Source organism: Ursus americanus, chromosome 16 (assembly GCF_024610735.1).
Source record: "Ursus americanus isolate L20-20 chromosome 16, mUrsAme1.1.p, whole genome shotgun sequence".
Lineage (NCBI taxonomy): Eukaryota > Metazoa > Chordata > Mammalia > Carnivora > Ursidae > Ursus > Ursus americanus.
The window spans coordinates 31,210,089-31,237,915 of NC_142142.1; the positions used below are offsets into that span (position 1 = coordinate 31,210,089).

General features: G+C 49.3%; 1 protein-coding gene across 2 annotated transcripts; it reads left to right on the forward strand.

The window, feature by feature from the left end:
* On the forward strand, positions 1-27,827 carry VSTM5 (V-set and transmembrane domain containing 5). 2 transcript variants are annotated; one of them, XM_087868242.1, is made up of 4 exons: positions 1-292; positions 24,471-24,797; positions 24,902-25,042; positions 25,172-27,827. In XM_087868242.1, exons 1-4 carry the CDS (start codon positions 1-3, stop codon positions 25,213-25,215), a joined length of 804 nt encoding a protein of 267 aa, XP_087724368.1. In that variant the 3' UTR covers positions 25,216-27,827. The 2 variants fall into 2 exon arrangements, with proteins under 2 accessions (XP_087724368.1, XP_045646731.2); XM_045790775.2 differs by lacking the exon at positions 1-292 and adding an exon at positions 366-637 and having other exon boundaries at positions 25,172-27,825.

Here is a 27,827-nt window from a genome sequence, read left to right on the forward strand (position 1 = left end):
ATGACCGGTGGTGGATGGATATCACTAGTATCCAATGGCTCCACCCACAGCAGCCTGAGACTCCCTTATCGTCCCCTGTTCTCACCCCTCCACCCCAGGCTGTCACCTCACTTTCCTAAAAGCCTTCTCCTTGCCCATGGAGCCATTAGAGGGTCTGTCTTGGTCCCCAGGCAACAGCTAGTACTTTCCCTCCTTCCTGCCATCCAGCATCCAGCTGAATCTGGAATCAGTACCAGTAAACTGGGTGTGAACGGAAGGAGACGGCTCATTACTTGTCATTATTTACTTCTGAGTGTATGCATTCTCACCGTTTCCCATTCTCTGTCTCTTCTCTTTCCTTCCCTCTTCTTGGGAACTGGCTCAATCACAGTACAACCAGCTCATCTGCATTTGGCCCTAGAGGACCTGCGGACTCAGGGGAGGAGGGCAGAGGCGGCCGGCGGGCGGGCGGGAGCAACACAGCGGCGGTGACAGAGCACAGCCGGGCCGCGCCGCGCCGCGCCGCTGGGAGCCCAATGCCCGCCCCGAGCCGCCCAGGGATTGCTCATGAGGCCTCTGCCGAGAGGGAGTAAGAAGAACCGCGGCATATCCCTGGGGCTCCTCGCCCTCTGCCTGGCTGCAGCCGGGTGTCTGCAAAGTAAGCGCGGGGCGGCTCGGGGCGCAGCGGGGGACCGCGGGGCGGCGCTGGGGGTGGCGGTGGGAGGCTCGGGGCGGCGCTGGGGGCGGCGGAGCAGCGGCAGGGCTCGGGGGGGGGGGGCAGGCGGGGCGGCGCTGGGGACGGCGGCGGAGCTCTGGAGGGGGATGGCGGCGGGGAGGCTAGGGGCGCAGCGGGGGACCGCGGGGCGGCGCGGGGACGCGAGCGGTGGAGCTGCGGCGGCGCTAAGAGGGCGGCGGGGAGGCTCGGGGTGCATCAGGGAACCGCGGGGCGGCGCGGGGGCAGGCGGAGCTCGGGGCGCGGCAGGGGGCGACGGGGAGGCTCGGGGCGCAGCGGGGGACCGCGGGGCGGGGCGGCGCGGGGGGCGGCGGCGGAGCCTGGGAGGGGGGTGGCGGCGGAGCAGTGCGGAGCGGCGGGCGGGTCCCGGGTGTCGCGGCTGCCCGGCCACAGGCCCTAGCCCACCTCGGGGGCCCCGGCTGGCAGGGGTCGCACTGCTTCCCGCCGGGGCTGGGCGCGTCCTCTGAGGCCGGAGGGACCCGGCCAAGTGGAGGCTCTCCCGGCCTGGCACCCTGGGCCACTTCGGGGTGCCCGCCCCGGCCCCGGCCGGCCGGGCGTTATCAGAGCCGGAAGTCGGCGGGGAGATAACCGGCTCCCGGCCCCTTGGCCGCCTCCTCTGCGGTATTTTCTATTTCTTTTTCCTGGAATAATAACCAGACTTGGAGCTGAGGTGTTCCCGACCCCAAGGGCACGCGGGCCCCGCGCCCCACGGTGGGGACCTCGCGCCCCACGGTGGGGACCCCTCGCCCTCCGGCGGGCTTCCCCAGTCCCCACGACGTTCTGTAGGCCTCCCCCTCACGCAGACGAACCCACAGCCGAATCTTGAAGAAAAGGGGTTCTGGGGGCTTGGGTTGGGTGTTGGGGCCTGAATTCTTCAGGCTGGAGGTGGTCTTCGCCACTGTGCACGAGCGGTGGGCGTTGGGTGGTCGGCCCTAGGCTCTCCCTAGTTTGATGAGTTTTAAAGTAACTCACAGCGCATGAACTCCCGCCCACACAAACCACGGATTGTATCACAGTTTTGCTTTCTCATCTAATCATTAATGTTATTGTCATTCCCATGTTACAGATTAGTCAATTGAGATTTAGAGTAACCAGCCAGGGCCATTGGAGGTGGGAGGACCTATAGTTAGAGCCAGCACTTAGTAAGCACGTACGCAGTCACCATCCCCTCCGACTTGACAAGACTTCTTTGAATCCACAAAGCAACCCTCTAAGTGCTAAGTGCTACTCTGTCCCTGTTTCACAAGTGAGGAAACTGAGGCACGCGGAGGTTGTTGCTTGCATATCGGCTAGTCAGTGGTGGTGCTGGGGTCCAGACTCTGGCAGTCTAGCACTGGACCCTTACACCGCTCTGACCAGAGCCTAGCTTGGGATACTGCAGGTCTCAGAAACCTAGAAGGACTGGGATAGGGCACATACTTCTGGCTGCCTGTTGAGCAAGAAATAACCAGTTGTTAGTCCTTCAGGTAGGTGGATGTGTTTGGCGTGGCAGTGAGCTTTTCAATTGTTTTTCGACCCTCCAACCTGCTTCCAACCGCGGTTCTACACAACATCCGTCCAGATGCTCGCGTCGCTCGGGAGCCAGCCATTAGCCACAGTGCATAATTCACTCACTCTCACTCATGGCACCCTCTGCCTGTAGGAAGCAGGCCACGTGGGGAAACCTAGTTCGTGGTCATGCCCTCAGGCGAGCAAACAAGAGTGCCAGTTTGCAGTGGTGGGCTGGGAGAGGCAGGAGGTGCGAACGTTCTGGAAGCCCTAGAGGCTCAGAACCCAGACCTGAGAACTGGCCCCACTGAGTCATTCGTGGCCCAGTCCCCAGGAGAACAGGGGAACAGAGAGCGGGCTGAGTCTGGGTCCGCGGAGGGATAGGCCAGGACCAATCTCAACTAGAATGGAGCTGTGGGTTCTGGGCTCCTCTGGAGGTGGGACGAGTGGGAAGGGGAAGGGGAAGGAGAGTCAGTGCAGGAGGACCGTCAATGCAAAGTGCTTCAGCAACCTGGTGCTTACCCCATTTTCTTTTCGGCTCTGTCCACATTGAGAAGCAGTGATCTTGCTCATTCCCCTTGACTGCTGTACCTACGCCATCGTATAAATATTCTAGCTTGTACTTAGCCAGCCCTGTCCTGGTGGACATTGAAACTTTCAGTGTTTAACCCTCTCTCAGGTGAGAGCAGCCCCCACTACAGGATGACGCGTGCAGTGCTAGTGATAGGCACATGATCTGGACAACACGGAAGGCTGGGGCCGCCTCCAGGCTGACAGGTAGCCCCAGGACACACACTTCCTTTCCACAGGGATAGTGCTCAGAAAAATGCTTGGAGGATTCAATGAAGCGATTGACAGAGGGGTAAGGACTTTCAAACAGAAGGTCATCCAGATTTCTTCATTTCTGATCTATCTCCAAGGGAGATCTGGGAGGGGTGCTGCAGGCCGGAGACCGTCCTTTCTCCATTATCAGGAGGACCTGAGGATACCTATATATTTCATTCCCTGTAAGACTTTTTCCTTTAACATGTATGTATGTATGTATGTATAATTGGCATGCAATGGTAGAGTACCTAAGGAGTACACCATATTGATCCAATAATTTTGTATGTTACTCAGCACTCACCACGATAAGTGTAGTCATCATCTGTCACCAACAACATTATTAGAAAATGTTTGACTGGGGGCACCTGGGTGGCTCCGTCAGATAAGCGTCCAATTCTTGATTTCTGCTCAGATCATGATCTCAGGGTCATGAGATTGAGCCCTGTGTGAGGCTCCGTGGTCAGCGCGGCCACTTGAAACCCTCTCCCTCTGCCCCTCCCGGACCCCCGCTCACACACATGCTCTAAATAAATAAATAAATAAATAAATAAATAAATAAATAAATAGAATCTTTTTAAAAAATAAAAAATGATTGACTGTATTTCCTATAAAAAATGATTGACTGTATTTCCTATGCTGTACTTTTCAGCTCCATGATGTGTTTATTTTATGACTGTACCTCCCAACCCACCTCCCCTCTGGCATCCACCAGTTCTGTGTTTGTGAGAGTCTCTTTCTGTTTGTTCATTTGTTTTGCTTTTTAGATTCCACATGCAAGTGAAATAATATGGTATGTGCGTTATCCATGTCTGACTCATTTCATTTAGCATAATTCCCTCTAGGTCCATCCATGTGGTCAGAAATGGTAAGATACCACTCTTTATTGTGGCTGAGTAATACTCCATTGTGTGTGCGTGTGTGTGTGTGTGTGTGTGTGTGTGTACGTAACACCCCATTTTCTTTATCCATTCCTCAGTCAGTGGACACTTGGGCTGCTTCCATATCTTTGCTGTTGTAAATAATGCTGCAATAAACGTAGGGGTAGGGGCACCTGGGTGGCAGCATTGTTAAGTGTCTGCCTTCGGCTCAGGGCGTGATCCCGGCGTTCTGGGATCGAGCCCCACATCAGGCTCCTCCGCTGGGAGGCTGCTTCTTCCTCTCCCACTCCCCCTGCTTGTGTTCCCTCTCTTGCTGTCTCTATCTCTGTCAAATAAATAAATAAATAATCTTAAATAAAAAAAAAAAAACGTAGGGGTACATATGTCTTTTCAAATTAGTGTCTTCAAATTAGTATTTTCTTTGGGTAATTATCCAGTGGTGGAATTACTGAATCACGTGGTAGTTCTATTTTTGATTTTTTGAGGAGCCTCCATACTCTTTTCCACAGTGGCTGCACCAATTTATGTTCCCACCAAAGGTGCATGAGGGTTCCCTTTTCTTCACATTCTCACCAACACTTGCTATTTCTTGTCTTTCTGATACTGGTCATTCTGACCTGTGCAAAGTGGTATCTCGTGGTTTTGATTTGCATTTCCCTGGTGATGAGTGATGTTGAGCATCTTTTCATGTGCCTGTTGGCCCTCTGGATGTCTTCTTTGGAAAGATGGCTATTCAGATCTTCTGCCCATTTTTAAATCAGGTTGTTCGGGTTGTCTGGATATTAACCCCTTATGGGATATATCATTTGCAAATATCTTCGGTAGGTTGCCTTTTTGTTTTGCTGGTGTGCTTTGCTGTGCAAGAGCTTTTTATTTTGGTGTAGTCCTGAGTCTTTATTTTTGCTTTTGTTTCCCTTGCCTGAGGAAACATAGCTAGAAAAATGTTGCTAAGGCTGATGTCAAAGAGATTACTGCCTCTGTTTTCTTTTAGGAGTTTTATCACTTCAGGTTTCACAGTTAGGTCTTTAATCCATTTCAGTTCTTTTTTGTGTATGATGTAAGCAGATGGTCCAGTTTTATTCTTTTGCAGGTAGCTGTCCAGTTTTCCCAACACCATTTATTGAAGAGACTGTCTTTTTTCCATCGTATATTCTTGTCTCATTTGTTGGAAGTTAATTGACCATATAATTATGGGTTTATTTCTGGTCTTTGTATTCTGTTCTGTTAATCTCTGTGTCTGTTTCTGTGCTAGTACCATACTGTTTTGATTATTACAGTTTCGTAGTATATCTTGAAATCCGGGATTGTGACATCTTCAGCTTTGTTCTTCTTTCTCGAGATTGAGTGGCTATTTGGGATCTTTGTGGTTCCATACAAATTTTAGGATTAATTGTTCTTGTTCTGTGAAAAATGCTGTTCGCATTTTGGTAGGGATTGCATTGAATCTGCAGATTGCTTTGGGCAATACGGACATTTTAATGCTATTAATTCTTCCCATCCATGGTATATCTTTCCATTTGTTTGTGTCATCCTCAATTTCTTTCATCAAGGTCTGATAGTTTTGAAAGTATAGGCCTTTCACCTCCTTGGTTAAATCTATTCGTAGGTATTTTATTTTCATTGGTGCTACTGTAAATGGAATTGTTTTCCGAATTTCTCTTTCTGCTACTTCATTATTAGTGTATAGAAATGCAACAGCTTTTTGTATGTTAATTTCGTATTCTGCAACTTTACTGAATTCAGTTATTAGTTCGAACAGTTTTTGGTGGAGTCTTCAGGATTTTCTATATACAGCATCATGTCATCTGCAAAGAGTGACCATTTTTTCTTCCTTACCAGTATGGATCCTTTTAATTCTTGGGCTTGTCTGCTTGCTGTAGCTAGGACTCCCGGTACTGTGTTGAATCAGGGTCGTGAGCGTGGACACGCTTGTCTTGTTCCTGATCTTAGAGGAGACACTTACAGTTTTTCACCCCTGAGGATGCTGTAGCTGTGGCTAGTACGTGTGGCCTTTATCATGTTGAGGTATGTTCCCTCTAACCCCACTTCGTTGAGGTTTTCATCCTGAACGCATGTTGTACTCTGTCTAATGCTTTTCCTGCATCTGTTGAGATAATCATGGTTTTTATCCTTCCTCTTGTTAATGTGGTATCGCCTTGAATGATTTGCAGATATTGAACCACCCTTGCATCCTTGGATTAAGCCGACTTGATTGTGCTGAATGACTTTTTTGCTGTATAGTTGAATTCTGTTTGCTAATATTTTGTCGAGGATTTTTGCATCTATGTTCATCAGAGATACTGGCCTTTAGTTTTCTTTTCTTTCTTTCTTTCTTTTCTTTTTTTTTTCTTTTTCTTTCTTTTTTTTTTGTTTTTTGGTAGTGTCTTTGGTTTTGGTAATGCTGGCCTCATAAAGTGAATTTAGAAGTTTTCCTTCCTCTTTTATTTTTGGAATAGTTTGAGAAGAATAGGTATTAAATCTTCTTTAAATGTGTTGTAGAATTCACCTGTGATGCCATCTGGTTCTAGACTTTTGTTTATTGGGAGTTTTTTTTTTTCTTTTCTCCCCCAGGCTGAAGTTTTATATCAAAACATTCTGCAGTAAGAGCAAACATCCCCAGCATGTTTGTTACTTAAACAAACAACCGCACACTATTTTCCCTACCCAGAGAAGTAAATAAGATTATCACAATGTTGACATGTCCCTTAGCATAATCACAAGTCCGAGGCTACTTGACGTTCTTTGATTGGCTGGAGTAAGTTTTCCAGTTTCAATTTTGCGTCTGCCTTTTTCTTTCCTTCCTCTAAAGGGAGGGTGGTGGCTGCGGGGATGAAACCTTCAACTCTCAAAAGAATGCCGAGTTGTAGAGTTTGCCGTCTTCTAATATAACTTCCACCGAAGGGGTAATGAGTCATCACATTGGGAGTTTTTGATTACTGATTCAGTTTTATTACTAGTAGTTGGTCAGTTCTGATTTTCTATTTCTTCCTGATTCAGTTGTGGAAGAACGTAAGTTTCTAGGACTTCATCCGCTCAGGGCTGTACAATCTGTTAGCGTATACACTTTCACCATATGCTGTTATAATGCTTTGTATTTCTGTGGTGTTGGTTTTCTTTCTCCTCCTTCATTTCTGATTTGATTAAGAGTCCTCTCTTTTTTTCTTGATGAGTCTGGCTAAAGGTTGATCAATTTTACCTTTTCAAAGAACCAGCTCTTGGTTTCATTAATATTTTTTCTACTGTTTTTTCAGTCCACTTCACTTATTTCTGCTGTAATCTTTCTTGTTTTCCTTCTTTCCACTGGCTTTGGGCTTTGTTCTTTTTCTAACTCCTTTATGTGTATGGTTAGGTTGTTTACTTGAGATTTTTCTTGTTTCTTGAGGTAGACCTGTTGCCATAAACTCCCCTTTTAGAGCTGCTTTGCTCTATGCCAAAGATTTTGGACTGTTGTATTTTCATTTCCATTTGTCTTCATGGATTTCTTTCATTTCCTCTTTGATTTCTTTCTTGACTGGTTTAGTGGCATGCTGTTTAGCCTCCAGGCGTTTGCGTTTTTTCCAGTGCTTTTCTTGTAATTGATTCGTAGTTTCATATGGCTGTGGTGGAAAAGATGCTTGATATAATATCAGTCTTCTTAAATTTATTGAGACTTGTTTTGTGGCCTACCGTGTGACCTATCCTGGAGAATGTTCCATGTGCACTTGAAAGAATACGCAGTCTGTTGTTTTTGGATGGAATGTTCTGTACATATTTGTTAGTCTGTCTGGTCTACTGTACTGTTCAAAGCCACCATTTCCCTGTGTGGTATTTGTTTTTGCGGTGTACGTCCCTGGTCCACTGTGTTCGGGACCCTGGTCTGCGTGCACCTGCTTTTCCCCCTGGAAAATGGGCTTGCAGCAGGAATGTACTTACTTATCCAGAAGAAATGAGGGTAGGAGAGAGGCTAGACTGGCAAGTTCAGAGTTGGAAAATGACTTTCTGCTATAACTGATTTGCTGGGCCGGGGAGGCACCAGTCAGCCCTGTGGGCAAAGGGGAATGAGACACTGGACCGTAAAGGGAGCACAGGACGTTCCTCCTTCACGCATGGTGCAAGAAGCAATTGGCCTTTCCCCATGCTGAGGTGCACCCGGGGTGGGGGGCTCAGGCCCTTGCCCTGCTGCCCCCACAGGAGACTGGCGGCTCTGAGACTTCCCAGGGAATCCTCAGCTGGCTGGAGAGGCAGAGCCTGGGTGACGGGTCCCAGTCCCAGTCCCAGTGCTGACAGTAAACCCTGCACATGGACAAGTCACCTTCCTCCTCCAAGTGCACAGGGCAAGGAGGGTGGGCTGGCTTGGTGGTTCTCAGTCCGGGCTGCACATTAGAACCACCTGGGGGGCTTGTGAGACCTACGGACACTCACACCCTACTCTAGAGTCAGGAGGTATCTCCAAGGGCAGGGCCCAGTACTGCTTTGTTTTGGTTTTAAGTTCTGTGGGTGATTCTAATGTGTGGCCAAGCAGTGCTCCTGGACTAGGCCATTTCTAGGTCCCTTCCATTAGTCTTGTCCTAGGGAAACGGCTTGTCAGGAAGTGCGCGTGTTTCTTCCACCTTCTGTTCTCAGAACACCCACCGTTGTGTAGCGGAGTCTCACGTCTTTTTTTCTTCTAAGATTTATTTATTTACTTTTTAGAAAGAGAGCGAGCACGAGCGGGAGAGGGAGAAGAAGGGAGAATCTCAAGCAGACCCTGCCCTGAGTGTGGAGCCTGACATGGGGCTCCGTCTCACGACCCTGAGATCGTGACCTGAACCGAAACCAGAAGTCAGACGCTTAACCGACTCAGCCACCCAGGCGCCCCTCACTTATGTCTTATTTATGGTTTTATCCTGGCAGACCTATGGAAATTTCCCCACCAGGCTTAGGGCAGGAGACAAGACTGCTTTGCTTGGGAGTGGGGTTTGCTCAGTAAATAGCTCCTGAGCGCCCACCACGTGAGAGGCCCCGGAGCTGAGGAAACTCGGCAGTGGCCCGGGGGGAAGTCAGATCCCAACCTGATGATTTGATGTTAGATGCCCTGGAGGCACAGAGAAAGGGATTTACTTCACTTGGTTGGAGCTGGAAAGAGGCTTCTGGAACACCAAGCCTGGAGGGCCAAGTAGGAGGTGGCCAGGTGTGCAAGGAGGAAGAAAGTTCTGAGTAACAGGAAATCACAAACACAGACACAGCATTGCCACCTTTTCTTCTTTGGCTCCAGCAGCAGGGGGCTGTTCTTGAGTTAAACGGGCTCTTCCTACACTTGCCAGTTTCTTCTTGTTTCATCTTAGACGTTCTGTAGCAGGTAGTGGAATAGAGCTTGGCAAGACTTTGGGTCTTAGGTGGAGGGTGCTGGAATAGTTCCTCTGAAAGACCCTTACACTAGTGCCAGAGACGCAGGAGGGAGATGTGGGTCCATTGGCACCAAGCAGGGACTGGGGACCACACGTGAGGCTCCCCTGATGATTTGCCCTTCTGCACCTATATAATACCCCTGCCCCAGGCTCACCAGGGGAATGGGTCACATTCCTTTTGGGAGCTGATGTCCAGAAGCAGAACAGCAGACCCGCTCTTCCCTGTTGCCATCACCATGCCTTCTACGTACTTTGGGATGGGATTTCAGGGGTTCCTGAACCAGAGCTTATTCCTTTATGTCAAGGAGACGGTCGATTCGGTTTGTCACCCCAACCTGAATTAGCCATCCTTCCATCAACTCACACACTGAGGGGCACTGGCAATTCAGACCTAAGTGAGCCGAGTGCCTGCCTGTCCTTCCAGCAGGGAGATGGGCCGTCACTCCTTTAAAGTGAACGCAAGGCAGGCTGGGAACTGTGCCCCAGGAGACTGGGGGGCCCTGGCAGAGGAGGGGCCTGGAGTGAGCACACACCTGAGGGGGGGGTGTCTCAGCTGAGAAAGAGGAGAAAAAGGCCCAGAATGGCCCATAGTCTGGTGAACTGGAATTGGGTGGTGAAGAGTCTTGAGAGATGGGGTTGGAAAAGACAGTGGAGAGCAGATTATTGACGTCTTTCAGAGCCAGGGGAGACACAACTGGGTGTGTGGTCTAGAAAGATCACTTATAATAGCCTCCAGCTGACTGAAGTGGAGAAAAGCCAGTCTCTCCTGAGTTTCTATAATTGGTTTGGTTTTTTTTTTTTTTTAAAGATTCTATTTATTTATTTGAGAGAGACCGCACAAGCAGGGGGAACAGCAGAAGGAGAGGGAGAAGCAGGCTCCCTGCTGAGCACAGAGCCCGATGTGGGACTCGATCCCAGGACCGATCCCAGGACCCTGGGATCACGACCTGAGCTGAAGGCAGACACTTAACCAACTGAGCCACCCAGGCGTGCTGAGCTTCTGTAGTTGTTAATAACAGTTACAAGACAAAGCGTGTGCGACTGTGTATCGAGCACGTGCTCTGCAACAGCTGCTGGAAAGAAAACATTCACCGGCGCATAATCCTGCAAATAGATGCAATTAGTCCCCATTTTACAGATAAAGAAACTGAGACTCAGAGAGGTTGAGGAACTTGCCTAGAGATTTTCATTCCGTTAGGGGCTTATGGAAAGTCCAATGGGCCAGCCACTGCCCTGGGCCCTGGGGAGTAGCAGTGAACAAGACGGATCTGCCCGTGGGTTCAGAGCTGACCTAGGTGATCTAGGATGAGCCATTGATCAAGAGGAATTACAGGGCCTGGGAACAGGTTGCTGTGGGAACACGGGGCTGGGAAACTAACCTGGTGTTGAGAGATTAGGGAAGGCTTCCTGGAAGAAGTGATGTTTAAACTAAAATCAACGGGATGAAGAGGAATTGGCCCTTTAGTCTCTCTGAAGGAGCAGTTCCACACCCTAACCGCGGCACCCCGTCATGAGTGTGCCTGAATCCTTTGACTGCTCTACACCCCCCTGCCGAGGGCCTTCAGGCATCCTATAAACTCCTCCCAAGGAATGTTGCGATGTCACCACACCTCGTTTCTTCTTTAGTCCTCCTGTTCCACACACAAAACCTGCAGAGGTAGCTGAGAACCCACTTTTCAGTTCCCCAGGCTGCGCACTGGCCCAGGCCCAACTACGAGTCCTGCAGCCCCGCTGCACAGACAGTAAACTGGGCCGTGCCCCACCCCCAGGCCGTGCAGGACCAGCCGGCCGCCTCCACCATGCTTGGCTTTCTTGGCATCTGAGTAGAAATGCAGCCCATGGCCATTCAAAAGAGTTCAGCTTTCCAGCAAGGGCGGCTCTTGCTTATGGTAGGAAGATTCCAGAAGGAATTGCACAAGGAGGAATTTCAGGTCATTCAGGCTCTTTGCAGACTTCCACAAGGAAATCACAGATTTACAAATGCCCATTCCAGTCTATACCTGCTATGTGGTTTGGGCTGGAAGGACCAGGCTCCTCCACCAACACGCCAGCTCCCACTCTCAAATATACTGCTTTAGTCTGACTCCAGATTCTGCTTACACACCCCTGGGGATGGGGAGCTCACTACCTCAGTGAGCAGCTCAGCGGATCTTTGAAGAACTTTATTAGTTTTAGCTGATATTTATTGAGCGGTCACCACGTGTTAGGAACTGTGCTCAGCTCCCTACATGCATTGTCTCACTGAAACCTCATTCTGCCTCAGGAGGTGAGCACAGCCCTATTACAGTATATTTAGTTCATAAGTATGGTAACGGAGGGTGACAGCAACTAAGGAATTTACCCCCAGATCACATGGCTGTTATTGGCAGACCTAAATTCTGACTCCAGAGTCCATGAATGCATCCATTATACCCACACAGCCTCAGTCCTGTTTGCCAGAACCTGCCTCCTTTCAGTCTTTACCCACTGATCATCATTCTGGCGAAGACCGGGTGGCCCACGTCTTCCCTTCTCCAGGATGAGAAGTTCGGCAGCAGAGGCGGGTCCCCTGCACGGCGTAAGTGGTGTGAGTGGTGTTATCCGTGTTGGAGTAGGAGGGGCTGGCCTACAGGGATGCTGGGAGCCTCCTCCGTGCCCCCTGCACCCCAAGGGCTTGCAGAATCGGAACTGCCAAAGTTCTAACCGTGTGATCCTGGGACCAGCAGCGGCATTACCTAGAAACTTGTTAGAAATGCCAACTCTGGGACGCCTCAGTGGCTCCGTCGTTGGGCGTCTGCCTTCGGCTGAGGTCATGATCCCAGGGTCCTGGGATCGAGCCCTGCAGTGGGCTCCCTGCTCGGTGGAAGCCTGTTTCTCCCTCTCCCTCTGCTTGTGTTCCCTCTCTCACTGCTTCTCTCTCTGTCAAATAAATAAATAAAATCTTAAAAAAAAAAAAAATGCCAACTCTGAGGCCTCAGCCCTAACCTACTTCATTTCCCAGGCCCTCCAGCGACTCTGATGAAGCCACATGTAGAAAGCTACCGCGTTCTAGCCCTGGAGGAAGTGGAGGGCAGCGGAATTCCTGCCCAACCCCCAAGCATTGCTAAAAATAATGAAGTTTGAGGGACGCCAGAAAAATTCTTTTCCCCCAAATATCTCACTGAAAGGCCTGTCACAGGTGCCTCAAACATTCCTCTCTCACCTGGCAGCCCTTCCCTGCTTTGGCTTTAGGCCTTGTTAAGTGCCCCTTTGAAGGACTACGAGCTTCAGCTGCTAACCCCTTAGTGTGGATTCACTCGGTAGTTACCAGTCTCGGCTGCACACTGGCACTTTAAAAAATCACAGAGGCCTTGAGCCCTCCTCCCCTTGCCCCCACCGCCCCGAAAGATTCTGAATTCATTAATATGGGGAAGAATTTCTTTTTTTAAGATTTTCTTTACTTATTTGAGAGAGAACGGGTGTGTACAAGCAGGGGGAGTGGCAGGCAGAGGGAGAGGGAGAAGCAGGCTCCCCAAGGAGCAGGAAGCCCCTAGACGGGACTGGATCCCAGGACCCTGAGATCATGACTTGAGCCGAAGGCAGAGGCTTAACCGACTGAGCACCCAGGTGGCCCCGGGATAGGATTTTTAAAAGCTTCCCCAGATGATCTAATGTTCAAACGAGGATGTCCGGATTCTATCAGGATTCTTAGCTATGGTGGGAATGAGTAGATGAGGTCAAGTGGCCCACCTTGGTCCAGTCCGCTGTGGCCAGGAGGCCAGCTGAAAGGCCCTCTCTGTGGGGGCTCTGAGAAAGATTGCCCGCGGGGCCTCAGGCCCCAAATGAACGACGGCCTTGCACACACAGCACGTGACCGAGCTGGTGCCCTGTAAATGTTAGTCCCTTCGCTTCCCAGCCTAAGTGCTTTTAGAATGAAAGGACACTCGATTGAATTCTCATGGCCTGGAATCTGGGCTTTGTCTGGGTGAGAAATCAGGGAAGGGAGCTCCTCCTGTGACCTTTGGAGTTGTTCCTGGCTGTCAAGTTCTCACACCCACATGGTTTGGGGCGTTTTTTTTTTATTATTGGATCATTGACAGCTGAACGGTGATGGTCCCTAATTACAAATGAGGAAATGGCGGGTCAGAGAGGTAAAGGGCTGTGCAGGGTGACCCAGCCAGGGTGTGGTGCCGTCCGCACAGCACCCGGTCTCTTGGTTCCACAGAGCGTAAGCGCTTGGCCTTCCCCAGCCCGCGCCCTGCCCTCCTCTGCTGCCCTCTGCTCTCACAGGCAGGTGCGCCCTCCCAGCGTCTGAGGAGAAGGCAGAGCTACCGCCCTGTGGCCCGAGAAGTAGCCAGGAGGGACACCAGGATTCCTGATGAGTGTGGCAGGCCGGGAAGGCACAAGCATGTTTCAAGTAGGAGAGGTGGTCCGCAGTGCTTGGGAGGAGAAGGTCATTAGCTGAGAATGAAGAGGAATTTGGAGGTCTAAAGAGATTGGAGGGACCTGGTCAGAGTAATCGTGGAAAAGGGAGTAAATCTACATGAAAAAACCATTGTGAGATTGGCAGTACGGAGGGCCCTCTTGAATGTGATGTTCATGAATGTATGCTGGAAACCGTGTGCTTTGTTGTGGGAGTGTCTCCTGCGGGACGGTCTCCCACGGTGTTGACTGCTCAGGTTTGAGCAGAGAGGAAGTAGAGCGTTGTTGATCCACGTCTGGGCAGATACGGTGAAAACACAGAGGTCAGTGGAGTTTAAAGAATTGGCAAGAGTGCTTGGAACATAACGGGTCCTGGAAGCCAGGCTGGCCAGGGAGGGAAGTGAGGATTATGAATGGGGAGAAGCGGCGGGAGTGGAGGGGAAGGACTGATGAGGCTGGTGGGAGCAGTTGAACAGTAAACTGAAATGAGAGAAGGCTGTGATCCGAGCTCTGCTTCACTGAAGGCTGAGGGAGAATGTTCTGGTAGGCAAGGGTACTGGATGGGTTGTCCAGGGAGATGCTGGAGGTACTTACAAAGATGCCATACCCCCCAACAGAGTTGCTAACATGTTTGAAGAATGAAGAAGAAAGATGGGTGGGGGCACCTGGGTGGCTCAGTGTGTTAAGTGGCTGCCTTCGGGGCTCAGGTCATGATCTCAGGGTCCTGGGATTGAGCCCCAAGTCAGTCGGCAGGGAGTGTGCTTCTCCCTCTTCCTCTCCTTCTGTGATCTCTCTCACTCTCTCTCAAATAAACCTAAAAAAAAAAAAAAAAAAAAAAGACTTGGGGACCTCTCATGCTGTTGAGAAGAGGAGAGGGTAGAGCCACTTCAAGAGAACGGGATGTTGTTTGCAAGGCAGCGGAGAAGTACTCATCTAAACCAGTGCTGTCCAATAGAAATACAATGCAAACCGCATGTACTCTTGAATTTTCTAGTGGCCACATTAAACCAGTAAAAAGAAGCAGGTGTAATTTAATAATATATTTTTAGCCCAGTATACCCAAGCTATTACCCAAGATATTATTCTAACATGGAATCAATGTAAAAGAATTGCTGAGATCTTGTCGCGTTCCTTTTACCGCACGAAGTACTGTCTCCAAAACCCAGTGTGCATTTTATACTTAGAGCACATCTCAGTTCAAGACTCAGTAGCGTGGGGCTCGGGGCGCCTGGGTGGCTCGGTGGTTAAGCGTCTGCCTTCAGCTCAAGTCATGATCCGGGGTCCTGGGATGGAGCCCTGCGTGGGGCTCCCTGCTCAGTGGGGAGTCTGCTTCTCTCTCCCTCTGCAGCTCCCCCTGCTTGTTCACGCTCGCCCTCTTTCTCTCTCCCTCAAATAAATAAAATCTTTTTTAAAAAAGGCATGTGGCTAGCAGCTGCCATTCTGGCAAGCCTAGGGAAGGGGGACTGTCGCTTCTAGTGACATGGGCCTTTCAGGTCTCTACCAGCACTGAGCCTTGTGCTGTTCTGGGAAACGTAAAAGAGGTGTGACTCGTACTCAGTATTGTATTCGAGGCAGCAGTGGGGCACTGAAAACCTGAACCTCGGTTTCCAGCCTGAGCTCTGGTTTTCTGCTTGGCGAGACCTTGGCTTCTGTGTAATGCCTCTGGGCCTCCGAGTCCTCCCTGAAGTAATGATCAAATAAGCAAAAAGCATAGTTCTTTATTCAACTCCGGTCTCCTGCTGGCCTCCCAGGTGGAGACAGTGCTGTGAAACCCTTTGTTAACTCTGCACTCGTGAATTACTAACTTTCAAATGCAAAAACCCTGCGGCTTAGACCCTTGGCATGCCTTTTATGTATTTTTAGGATCACACTGTTTTTTTTTTTTTAATCTTATTTATTTATTTGACAGAGAGATACAGCCAGCGAGAGAGGGAACACAAGCAGGGGGAGTAGGAGAGGAAGAAGCAGGCTCCCAGCGGAGGAGCCTGATGTGGGGCTCGATCCCAGGACTCTGGGATCACGCCCTGAGCCGAAGGCAGACGCTTAACGACTGAGCCACCCAGGCGCCCCCACACTGTTTTTATTTTTTAAGCAATTCACAGACTTGCTAAAATAGTCCCAACTGTTCAGAAGGGTATAAAATGAAATGTAAGGCTTTCTTCTACCTGGACACGCAGTCCTTCCCCAAAGACCGCCACAGCCCTCGTTTTAGAGCACCGTCCCGGAGAGTTTCTGAGCCGGATACAGATGACCAGGGGTGTGCGTGTATGTACACCTCATTCCTTAACCAGAAGTATCCTCTGTGTGTGATGCTGCCTTGTGTTTTTCATGATTTTGAGATAATCTAGTATCAGGGCATATCGATGTATCGCATTTTTTAAATGTCTCTGTAGTATTAGAATGTGAATATTGATAATTTGTTTAGCCAGGTGTGACACAGTAAGAAATACGTATCTGGTCTCCTCTGCCTGGTTCCTGACTCAGAGCCCCTATAACCCTAGTAATTTCCTGGGCGATAGGAGTGAGAGGCGCCTCCCCTGTGACAATACTTGGTCTTACGCCCTGATTCCTGATACAAAAACTTCCTAAGATCCTTGGAATCTCCGGAGTGCTAAATCTTTTTGTTTGCTAAGGAGGTGGCTCTTGGAAGAGGAAGGCTGGTTGACAGAGGAACTAACCGCGGGATTAGAGGCTTGGAGCTCAGGGGATAGGAGAGAGGCTAGGGATGAGTCAGCCACCAACACAGTGAAGTCATCAGTCCCCCTGGGTCCAGCAGCCTCCCCCACGACCGTAACCGAGGAAGTCTGGAGAGCTTCTGGATTGGTGAGCACGTCAAGGTGCTAGGAGCGTGGTACTGCCAGAGAGAGCACGGAGGTGCGAACCCAGTCCACAAACCTGCCTGTGCGTCTCTTCTGTGTCACTGTCCCCGAGTTGTGTCCTTTATATTTTTTTAAAGATTTTATTTCAGAGAGAGAGCGCGCGTACGTGAGTGTGCACACGCTTACGTATGGGGGGAGGGGCAGAGGGAGAAGCAGACTCCTCGCTGAGCAGGGAGCCCATGCAGGGCTCGATCCCAGGACCCCAGGATCGTGACCTGAGCCGAAGGCAGGTGCTCCACCAACTGAGCCACCCAGGCGTCCTCGTTGTGTCCTTTATAATAAACGGGTAATAGTGAGTGAAGTGCTTCCAAAATTCTGTGAGCCATCCTGGCAAAGTATTGAACCTGAGGAGGGGGTGTGGAAACCTGATTTATAGCCAGTTGGTCAGCATTACAGGGGGCATGGACTTGTGGTGGGTGTCTGAAGCGGGACCGTCTTGTCAGACTGGCGCTTGACCCTGTGGGGTGTGCGCTCGCTCCAGGTAGTTGGTGGCAGAAGTGTCATGAGTAGCGTAAGAGCCCGTTTTCCTTTACTGGTCCCTTCCGAGTGAGCACATGGGATGTCTCCAGTCTTTTGCTGCTACAATCACCCAAACTGCTTCAGAGACGAAACATGCACTTGTGCCCTTATCACTGGCAGGATCAGTTCATAAGAGTGGAGTTTCTGGATCAAGAGGTATGTGCTAATAATTTTTATAGATTTTACCGTATTGCCCTCTGAGAAGATTACGCCCATTTACAATCCCCACTGTAATGTTTGAGGGTGACGTCTGCATGCTTCTGACAATATAACGTTATCAAACTTCTTCATCTTTCTCAGCTGACAGTGGCCCAGTCATTTGACTTTCCCAGCCTGGCTTTCATGGGCTGTGATCATTGCCTGGGGCAGCTAGGACCCAACAGGTGGTTACTAACAACAGTCACGGTGACTAGTGCTACTTTGCAGTGATAAATATATTTTCTGGTTGAAACCTGACGAAAGGGAGCGGACTTCAAGCCTCCACCTAAACCTGCCTCTGTCCGTGTTGTTTGGGTTTGGCTGACATCTTGGCTCCCCAAGGCCGTATCCAGCAAGATCACCAGGGAGCTCCATCGGGATGCGCTGAGCTGTGGTCCCTGAGTAATCAGGCACTGAGAGGGGCATTACTACCTCTGCTAACAGCAGGGATAGTAAACTGTGAGTGGACATCGGTCTTCAACACTGTTCATGGCATCTAAACCCAGAAGTCCCAATGTTCCGAGTTGCTCTGCTGACCTTCTACTCGAAACTCGGTTTCCGAAATTCCAGGCTTGCTTGTCTCAAGAATGACAGAAGTTAGACAGCAACGTGGATGTTTCAGTTGCAGCTTAAAACTGCTGTTTCTGGGGCGCCTGGGTGGCACAGCGGTTAAGAGTCTGCCTTCGGCTCAGGGCGTGATCCTGGCGTTATGGGATCGAGCCCCACATCAGGCTCCTCTGCTAGGAGCCTGCTTCTTCCTCTCCCACTCCCCCTGCTTGTGTTCCCTCTCTTGCTGGCTGTCTCTCTCTGTCAAATAAATAAATAAAATCTTTAAAAAACAAAAACAAAACCAAAAAAAACAGCTGTTTCTCCTCTGAGCTTTTTGACACTCAACAGATGGGGGCTGGGAAGGGGTCTCACCAGCACCTCCGCCAGCTGCACACAGATCCCCCTGTTCCCGATCTCTCCCGAGGGGCAGCAGTTGGACGGGCAGAGCACACATGTCTTTATTTGTTCGTTGGTACACATATGTTGGGAACGCCCACAAAGTGCCAGGCACTGTGCTGGGATCTGGGGTTTCTGAGCCGGATGATAGGAAAGGAGTTCCAGGGCAGACCTACTATGCACACGTGCCCTTCCTGCTGCTGCCCCCTGAACCCCGGTGCAGGGCCTGGGGCTGCCCCCCACTGTTTGGGTTCCAGCTGTGGCTTCTCTGGAAGGTACCTAGGACAGCATGGGTGGTGGGCTCTGGGCAGTGCAAGCGATGTGTAGAAAGGCTCAGTCTGCTGCCAGATGGCCCTTCCAGAAGCCCAGTTCGGATCCTGCTGAGCCTCTGTTTGAATAGCAGCCTGGGTCCTCTGTGCCCCGCGGGCTAGCTCCCACACACAGTCTCCAGCTCGCCCCAGATTCCTCGGGCTATACCCTGGGCTTCCTACTCAGCAGGGCAGGGAGCTGAGGATCCCATCCTGCCGCCCTGGGTGGCCTCATGGTTCTCCCGGCCCCAATTGCACTTCCTCTCTTTGCCACACTTTTAAAATTGTATTCTGCAAGCTTCCGTTTCAACGAGTGTCTTCTCCCTTCCCCAGCTCCTGCGAGCTTCCTGGCTCATTACTGGGACAGTGGAAAATACACAGGATTTCATTCTTGGCTCAGCCACTGACTGTGACGTGGTGCAAATTCCCTAACCTCCGTGAACTTGAGTTTGCTCCTCTGTAAAATGGGGATAATAATAATACTCTTCCCCAGGCCAGTACCCGTGAGCCAGCATCCTGGGGCAGAGCAAGCAATGGCAGGTGGGGGCAGCATTCAGTGACTGGGGTGTGGGGGAGGGGTGCAGTGGGATTGCAGACTGTGGAGATGGGCTAGGAAGCCAGAGGGGTCAGGGAAGAGTAGCATTGGTCCTCCCTCAGCTCTGCCTCTGCACCCCACCTCTGGGTGCCTCAGAAATCCACTTTGGCGTTTTCTCTTTCCTCTATGACATTTCTCTGAGGCTCAGGGTGACCGGCTGACCTGGTTTGCTTTTAGCACTGAAACTCCCCAATCCTGGGAAAACTCGCAGACCTTGGCACACATTAAGGCTAATGTCAAAGAGGTTACTGCCTCTGTTTTCTTTTAGGAGTATTATGGTTTCAGGTCTCACAGGTTTTTAATCCATTTCAGCTAAATTTTGTGTATGATGTAAGAAAGTGGTCCAGTTTCATTCTTTTGCATCTAGCTGTCCAGTTTTCCCAACACCATTCATTGAAGGTACTGTCTTTTCCCTATTGTATATTCTTGCACCCTTTGTCATAGGTTAATTGACCATATAACTGTGGATTTATTTCTGGTCTTTGTATTCTGTTCCATTGATCTGTGTCCGTTTTTGTGTCGATGTCATACTTTGTTTTGTTTTGGTTTTGGTTTTTTTAAGATTTATTTATTTATTTGTCAGAGAGAGAGAGCACACAAGCAGAGAGAGAAGCAGGCTCCCCATTGAGCAAGGAGCCCGACAAGGAACTCAATCTCAGGACACTGGGATCATGACCCGAGCTGAAGGCAGTTGCTTAACTGACTGAGCCACCAAGGCGCCCTGATAGCATACTGTTTTAATTACTGTAGTTTTGTAGTATATCTTGAAATCTGAGATTGTGATACCGTCCACTTTGCTCTTCTTTCTAGAGAGTGCTTTGGCTATTCAGGGTCTTTTGTGGTTCCATATAAATCTTAGGATTATTTGTTCTAGTTCTGTGAAAAATGCTGTTGGCATTTTGATAGGGATTGCACTGAATCTGTAGATTGCTTTGGGTAATACGGACATTTTAATGCTATTAACTCTTCCCATCCATGGTATATCTTTCCACTTGTTTGTGTCATCTCAGTTTCTTTCATCAAGGTCTGATAGTTTTCAAAGTATAGGCCTTTCACCTCCTTGGTTAAATTTATTTGTAGGTATTTTATTCTCATTGGTGCTACTGTAAATGGAATTGTTTTCCGAATTTCTCTTTCTGCTACTTCATTATTAGTGTATAGAAATGCAACAGCTTTTTGTATGTTAATTTCGTATTCTGCAACTTTACTGAATTCATTTATTAGTTCGAACAGTTTTTGGTGGAGTCTTCAGGATTTTCTATATACAGCATCATGTCATCTGCAAAGAGTGACCATTTTTTCTTCCTTACCAGTATGGATCCTTTTAATTCTTGGGCTTGTCTGCTTGCTGTAGCTAGGACTCCCGGTACTGTGTTGAATCAGGGTCGTGAGCGTGGACACGCTTGTCTTGTTCCTGATCTTAGAGGAGACACTTTCAGTTTTTCACCCCTGAGGATGCTGTAGCTGTGGCTAGTACGTGTGGCCTTTATCATGTTGAGGTATGTTCCCTCTAACCCCACTTCGTTGAGGTTTTCATCCTGAACGCATGTTGTACTCTGTCTAATGCTTTTCCTGCATCTGTTGAGATAATCATGGTTTTTATCCTTCCTCTTGTTAATGTGGTATCGCCTTGAATGATTTGCAGATATTGAACCACCCTTGCATCCTTGGATTAAGCCGACTTGATTGTGCTGAATGACTTTTTTGCTGTATAGTTGAATTCTGTTTGCTAATATTTTGTTGAGGATTTTTGCATCTATGTTCATCAGAGATCTTGGCCTGTAGTTTTCTTTTCTTTTCTTTCTTTCTTTCTTTCTTTCTTTCTTTCTTTCTTTCTTTCTTTTTCTTTTTTTTTTTTTTGTAGTGTCTTTGGTGTTGGTATCAGGGTAATGCTGGCCTCATAAAGTGAATTTAGAAGTTTTCCTTCCTCTTTTATTTTTGGAATAGTTTGAGAAGAATAGGTATTAAATCTTCTTTAAATGTGTTGTAGAATTCACTTGTATGCCATCTGGCTCTGGACTTTGTTCGTTGTGAGTTTTTTTATTACCAATTAAATTTTATTACTAGTAATTGGCCAGTTCAGATTTTCCATTTCTTCCTGATTTGTGGAAGAGTGTAGGTTTCCAGGAATTTATCCATTTCTTCTAGGTTGCCCAATTTGTTGGCATGTAAATTTTCATACTATTCTCTGGTAACTCTTTGTACGTCCGTGGTATCGGTTGTTACTGCTACTTCATTTCTGATTGGATTAATAGAGGCCTCTCTCTTTTGTTTGGTTTGGTTTTGGTTTTGGTTTAGATTTTTCCTTTTTTTTTTTTTTTTTTTTCTTAGTGAGTCCGGCTGAAGGATTATCAATTTCATTTATTGTTTAAAAGTATCAGCTCTTGGTTTCATTTATCTTTTCTACTGTTTTTTTTAAGTTTCCTTATTTCTGCTCTAGTCCTTATTGTCTTCCTTCTACTAGCTTTGGGCTTTGTTCTTCTCTTTCTCATTCCTTTACGTGTATGGTTAGATTGTTTATTTGAGACTTTTCTTGTTTCTTGAGGTAGGCCTATATTGCTATAAACTTCCCACTTAGAACTCTTTGGCTGTGTCCCAAATTTTAGATTGTTGTGTTTTCATTTTTATTGGTCTCTAAATTTTTTATTTCCTCTTTGATTTCTTCACTGGGGTCTTTCACCTCCCTGATTAAGTTTATTGCTAGGTATTCTCTTCTTTTTAGTGCAGTTATAAATGGAATGTGTTCTTGATTTCTGTTTGTGTTGCTTCATTATAGTATATAGAAATACAGCCAATTTCTATATATTATGTATTCTGCAACTGTACTGAATTCATTTATTATTTATAATATTTTGGTGGTGTCTTTCGGGAAAAACACAGGGCTTTGAATCAGACAGAACTGCATTTAAGTCCCATCTCTTCCATTTCCTAGCTACATGGGCATGTTGCTGACTCATGTAAAACATTAGGGGCGGACTGGTAAGTACAGTAAGTATACGTTATAGGAACTGGCACATAAAGTCTGACTAAATCACAGTCCTCCTTACATGCGTGCGTCACCTTTTAGAGGTGCTCATTTTTCAGACCACTGGAGCAGCAACATTCTGTCAGGAAACCTCACCCTTCTTGTTGTTATAAATACTTTGTCATTCACTTGTTCATTGACTCAGCAAACACCTATTGACCAATCACTATGTGTTTAGGGATTGTGTTAGAGGACAAAGAGATGAAGAAAATACATAACTCCTGCCCTCTAAGGGCTGACCTGGAATTTGACCTCTGTTTCCTTCCTGAGAAAAAGAGTAAAGGTGGCAAGACGTTCATAACTAGTGAATTAAGGAGAGGGTACCTATTAATTGTACTTTCCTTTCAACTTTTCTCTGAATTTAACATGTTTTAAAATAGAGTTGGGAGAAAATGTGTTTCTGTTACTTGGCCATTGTAACTCTTGAAAACCATTACCATGTCTCAATTTTTCAGCATGACGTTTATTAGATTATTTCTAGTCACCTAGCCAAGAGCTTTAGGAGAGGAACACTAATGGAATGTGCTGGGGGTGAGGAAACAACAGTGAGAAACGCCTGGAAGAGTAGCTGGTGTGGTTACCTGGAGCCACGTGGCAGGGGTGTGGGGCAGCTGGGCTCTCAAAGATTGAGGGGGCCAAACAGGAAGTGGAGGTGCAAACCGAGGGCTGGGCTCCAAGCTTCAGTCCTGCCCTGTTCATTATCCAGTCTCCAGCCAGCTCTGACCAGTCCTCTCAGGGTGTGGGGGCATTTGTCACATTCTGTGCTGTCCACCGCCAACCACTGACTATTGATTCGAGCTGAGAGGTTACATATGTGAGCTTTGGAGCAAGCAGCCCTGTGTGACTCTCAGCCTTGCAGAACGAACTTTGACCAGCTCCTTAGTCCTGTTGACAACGAGGCTTGCTCTGTGCTTGATGGAATTGCAGTAGGCTGTGCGTGAGACCTTGATGAGACGGTGTGTGTAAAGTGGTTGGCGTGGAGCCCGTGTGTGGTGCCTACTTATGATGTGTACAACGGCCTCCACACCGAACCGTAGTCAACGGCGCTACACACATCTGCACGCTCACGCACGAACCTCTGCTTGATGCCCCTGCCTCACCCCCACCTAGCTCGTCAGCATGTTTTGTCCTCCCTGCTTCTGAATACATGGCCCACATCAGACCACCATTCACGCTCTGCGAGGCTACTCCTCCATCTTTCCTCTGTCCCCTGTAGCCGCCACCTGACTGCTCTTCCTGCTTTGGCTCTTGTCCCCTCACCCCCAGAATGTTCTCCACAGCAGACATTTTCAAGCTTAATGGGGAATGTCACCTCCCACCTAAGCCCCCCCTTGCTCCCATCAGCCTCGAATAAAACCCCACGCCTACCCCTCATGGCACGGCCTGTGTCCTGCCAGCTCTGCAGCCTCACTGTCTCTTGGCCTTGCTCACTGCATTCTCGCATGCTGGCCTTCTTTCTGTCCCTCAGACACACCAGCACTCGCCCTCACCTCCGCCTTTGTGCTTGCTCCCTCTGCCCAAGGCGCTCCTCCCATGAGTCTCTGCACACACTGCCTGTCCTTCAGGTCTCCATTCGAATGTCATTTCCTCCATGAAGTCTTCCCTGACCATTCTCTCTAATGCCGCGTGCCATCTCCGCCCCCACTGGTCACTAGTGCCCTGTTGTTTTGTCTTTAAAACGCTTGTCATTATCTAAAATGATCGCATTTATTTCACCTTTGTGTGTCTGCCTTATAGAATGGAGCCTCCACGGAGGTTCACTGTTCATCCAGGACACAAGAATCTTGTGTCTTGTTCACAGTCTTAGACCATAACAAAATACCACACACCGAGGGGCTTAAGCACCAGAAATTTATTTTCTCGCAGTTCCGGAGGCTGGAAAGTCCTAGCACCGTTGAGTTTCTGGTGAGCGCTCTTCCTGGCTTGTAGACAGCCGCATTCTTGCTACAGCCTCTCAGAGTATTTTCTCTCATTCCCCTCTTGCATTCCTGTAGAGAGATAGTGAGAGAGAGAGCTCTCTGGTGTCTCATCTTATAAAGACACTAATCCTGTTGGATCAGGGCCCCATCCTCATGACCTCATTTAACCTCCATTACCTCCTTGGAGGCTGCATCTTCAAATACAGTCACGCTGGAGATTGGGGCTTCAACACGGGAATTTCAGGGTGAGCGGCGGGGACACAAATACTCAGTCTGTAACATTCACTACTATGGCGCCCGCACCAGAACCTAGAAGCCTGGCACGTAACAGGTGCTCAGTAAATATTTGCTAAATAAATTAACGAATCATGGCACTTCACTGCCCTGTAAGTTCACATATAAGTTGCCCCCCATCTGGCGCTCCATCCCGCAGGTCAGGGCGTGTCACTCTACATCCCCCAGTCCGCCATCAATGCCACAGTGGAGGAAGACATCCTGCTCTCGGTGGAGTACTCCTGCCATGGCGTCCCCACCATCGAGTGGAAGTATACGTCCAACTGGGGGGCACAGAAGATCGTGGAGTGGAAACCAGGGACTCAGGCCAACATCTCCCAAAGCCACAAGGACAGACTCTGCACCTTTGACAACGGCTCCATCCAGCTCTTCAGCGTGGGCGTGAGGGATTCCGGCTACTACGTCATCACGGTGACGGAGCACCTGGGGAGCAGCCAGTTTGGCACCATCGTGCTGCACGTGTCGGGTAAGACGGGGCCCCGGGCACCCCTCTGAACTGCCCGCGTGTGGGGGAGCTACTTCGTGGTACTAAAGAGACCTTCTCTCCCCCTTGCCCTGCCCGCCCCGTAGAGATCCTCTATGAAGACCTCCACTTCGTCGCTGTCTTCCTGGCCTTTCTCGCTGCTGTGGCCGCACTGCTGATCAGCCTCATGTGGGTCTGTAATAAGTGCGCGTACAAATTCCAGAGGAAGAGAAGACACAAGCTCAGAGGTAATTCTCTGGGCCCCGTGAGCGTCCCCTCACGCTTCCACGGCCGGGGGTGGTGCGTGTTAGCCTGGTCTCCCCAACAAACCCCCCGTGGCTGATCGGCACCTGACGGGCTTGCCTTTTGCTTTGCAGAGAGCGCCACTGAGGACATCGAGCTGCAGGATGTCGAGTGTTAGCCAGGGCCACCCCAGTTACATTCCTACCTCAAGAGGAAAATGTCCTTCTTCCAACAAGAGGAGCAAACCTGGCCTTGGCCACCCACTCCTGAAGACACTGTGGATGTGAACATCGACTGCGTGGCGTTGAGGACCCTGGATTGGACAAAGTCAGCTCTAGCGCTGCAAGGAGTTCAAGGAGGCCTGGCTGCTTGCTCCCCACGCTCTGGGGCCGAGGCCAGAGCGTGTCCAGACTGACTGCGCAGCCAGCCCTGGGCAAGCACTAGTGTTCTTTCCCGCCCTGCTTGTCCCTCCCGCCTCTGCCATGGCAGCTGCCCCGAGAAGTTCCACGATCCTCCTGCCGTGCAGAGGTGGAGGCAGCGAGGCTGCTGGGGGCCCTGGTGAGGTGCTTGGGGCAGCAGCAGGCCCTGGGCCGGAAACTTTAGGGAGAGGAGTCTCACTCGTGCCTGGGGGACCAGCACTGGACACAGGAAGAGGGAGAAGATTGCCTTTCTCTTCCTCTCTTACTCCAGCATTAACTGGATTTTCCCTCCTATGGCCCCAGCTTAGGCCAGTGTGAGGAACCCACAAGGTCATCCCCACTGTGGGCAGCAGCTGGTGTCCAGACGGCTTCCTGACAAGTGGGTGATGGTACCTGTGTGAAAGCGAGCCGCCCGGTGGTGGTGTGACCAGAACATGAGCTGAGGCCTCGATCTCTGCCCCTCAGTCACCAACACCTCCAGTCAGGCCCCCGAGCTCTCCCAAGTGGGCTTAGGAGCGCTTGGCGCTCACCTCCCTCACAGGCAGGGTATCCTGGGAAACCCACAGTATGCCCAGAGCTCAGCAAACAGTTGAAGGAAAGCATGAGGATTCTTCAAGGATCTGGAAAGCAATAAGCGCTCTATGGAGCGCTGCCAAGTGAGAGAAGGCTCTGGGGTATTGGGGCTCCAGGTGAAATGAGGGACTGGATCACAACTGGTCTTGGCTCTCATTCTCTCAGCTTGTTAGTCACTGTGTTTACTTGAAAGTGTCTCCATCCCGGCTTCCATTTGGCAAGCTTTAAAGTAGGCATGGATTTATTTTCCATTCTCCTTTCTCTCTCCAACATTCTTAGCTACAGACCAAAGGCACCCCTAGTTATGGGGGAGGCCGAGGTCAGGAGCTAAGTCCGCAGCCTCCAACTGCAAATTCACCCACACAGACGTGAAGGAAAGCTAGAACATTCCCTCTCTTCCTTAAGTCCCCAGTGTCTACATCTCTTCTACTTGCCACGTGGCAAATCAGAATTTGCCTGAAGAAGTTGGTAAGAGGCCTTTCTCTAAATAATATAAGATTACAAGAAGAGATCTTCTGGAGTAGTCGGACAGGAGTTCTGTGACCTTCCAGAAGGACTCTAAAGGCGCCACTCCATTCAAAAAGCAAGAGAGCAGATGGTCCACACAACTGATTTGTAGCCGGAGCGCCTGCCACAGAGAAGGTTCTCGCCCTCGGACCACCTCCTGTACACACGTGTCCTTTCCCCAGGCAGCAGTCCCAGGAGCCAGGCCCCACGAGGAAGCAGGGGGGATGTGTCAGAACAAAGAGGGTCAAGGGTCATCTGATTACCTCTTTCTCCTCTTTCACACAGAAGGCCTATCAGCAGGATCTGGTTTGGATCTGGGCGGCTGCTGGAGTCTGTGTGTCGTCTTTCACACTCCCTACTTTCCAGAACTGAACTTTTCAGCTTGTCAGAAGTCAGGGGTGGTCATCTTGAGAATAAAAGGAGAAAGGGAGGGGCGCCTGGCTGGCTCAGGAGGTAGACCGCACTGACTCTTGATCTTGGGGTTAAGTTTGAGCCCCGTGTTGGCTGTAGACAATACTTAAACATAAAATCTTGAAAAAGCAACGGGGAAGCATACCCAGGGAAAGTCCTCTGTGGGCAAACCCAAATGTAAAATAAACTGCCCCCCAAAACTCATGAATAAGTTAGCCCCCCGGCTTTCCGTTTCTTTATTTTGCACTTTTAAAGCTCCCTCCATCCTGAACATTCTTGTGGAAAGTGTTTGATTCCAGAGTCTGAAGGGTTTTTTTGCCTATTTTACAAAAAAAATTCTATGTTCTAGAGTGGCCACTGGAAATGTTAAGCTGTAAGTTATGTTTTAAACTGTGAAAAAAATTATTTTAAAGAATGAAATAAAGCCTGGAAATAAAGGCCTGGTCCTTCGTGTGCGAGCCCACTCCTGCCAAGCACTCAGAGGCCCCGGCTGAGGTTTCCATCAGCTGTGGGCATAAGCAAACCCCTCAGGCCCAGCCCTGGGGCTGGCACATTTTTTAAATGACAAGGGAATAGTATCATTGATTCTAACCGTAAACATTCTTTAGCAGTCCTGAAAAACAACTAATCAGCCCTGCGTCTTCCCAGAAGACTCATTCGAGGTTTTTGCTTCCAGAATATTAATCATAATTCAATGGAGTCCTTTCTGCTTCTGGAGAGGGCCAAAATAAAGATGCGGCCAGTGTGCCATCTCGATCAACGGCCGGTAAGATGCGGGGCAGGGCGTTTAGGCTCTGTCAACAGAACAATAGGATGTGCTCTCAGATTGCGATCTAAGAAATTTCAAAGGTATACCCTGTACTTTCTCATTTCCCGGTGT

Coding starts and splice junctions, on each gene's coding strand:
- VSTM5 (XM_087868242.1), top strand. CDS start 1: ATGACCGGTGGTGGATGGATATCACTAGTATCCAATGGCTCCACCCAC. Junction 24,798..24,901: donor CATCGTGCTGCACGTGTCGG/GTAAGACGGGGC, acceptor CCCGCCCCGTAG/AGATCCTCTATGAAGACCTC. Junction 25,043..25,171: donor GAGAAGACACAAGCTCAGAG/GTAATTCTCTGG, acceptor TTTGCTTTGCAG/AGAGCGCCACTGAGGACATC.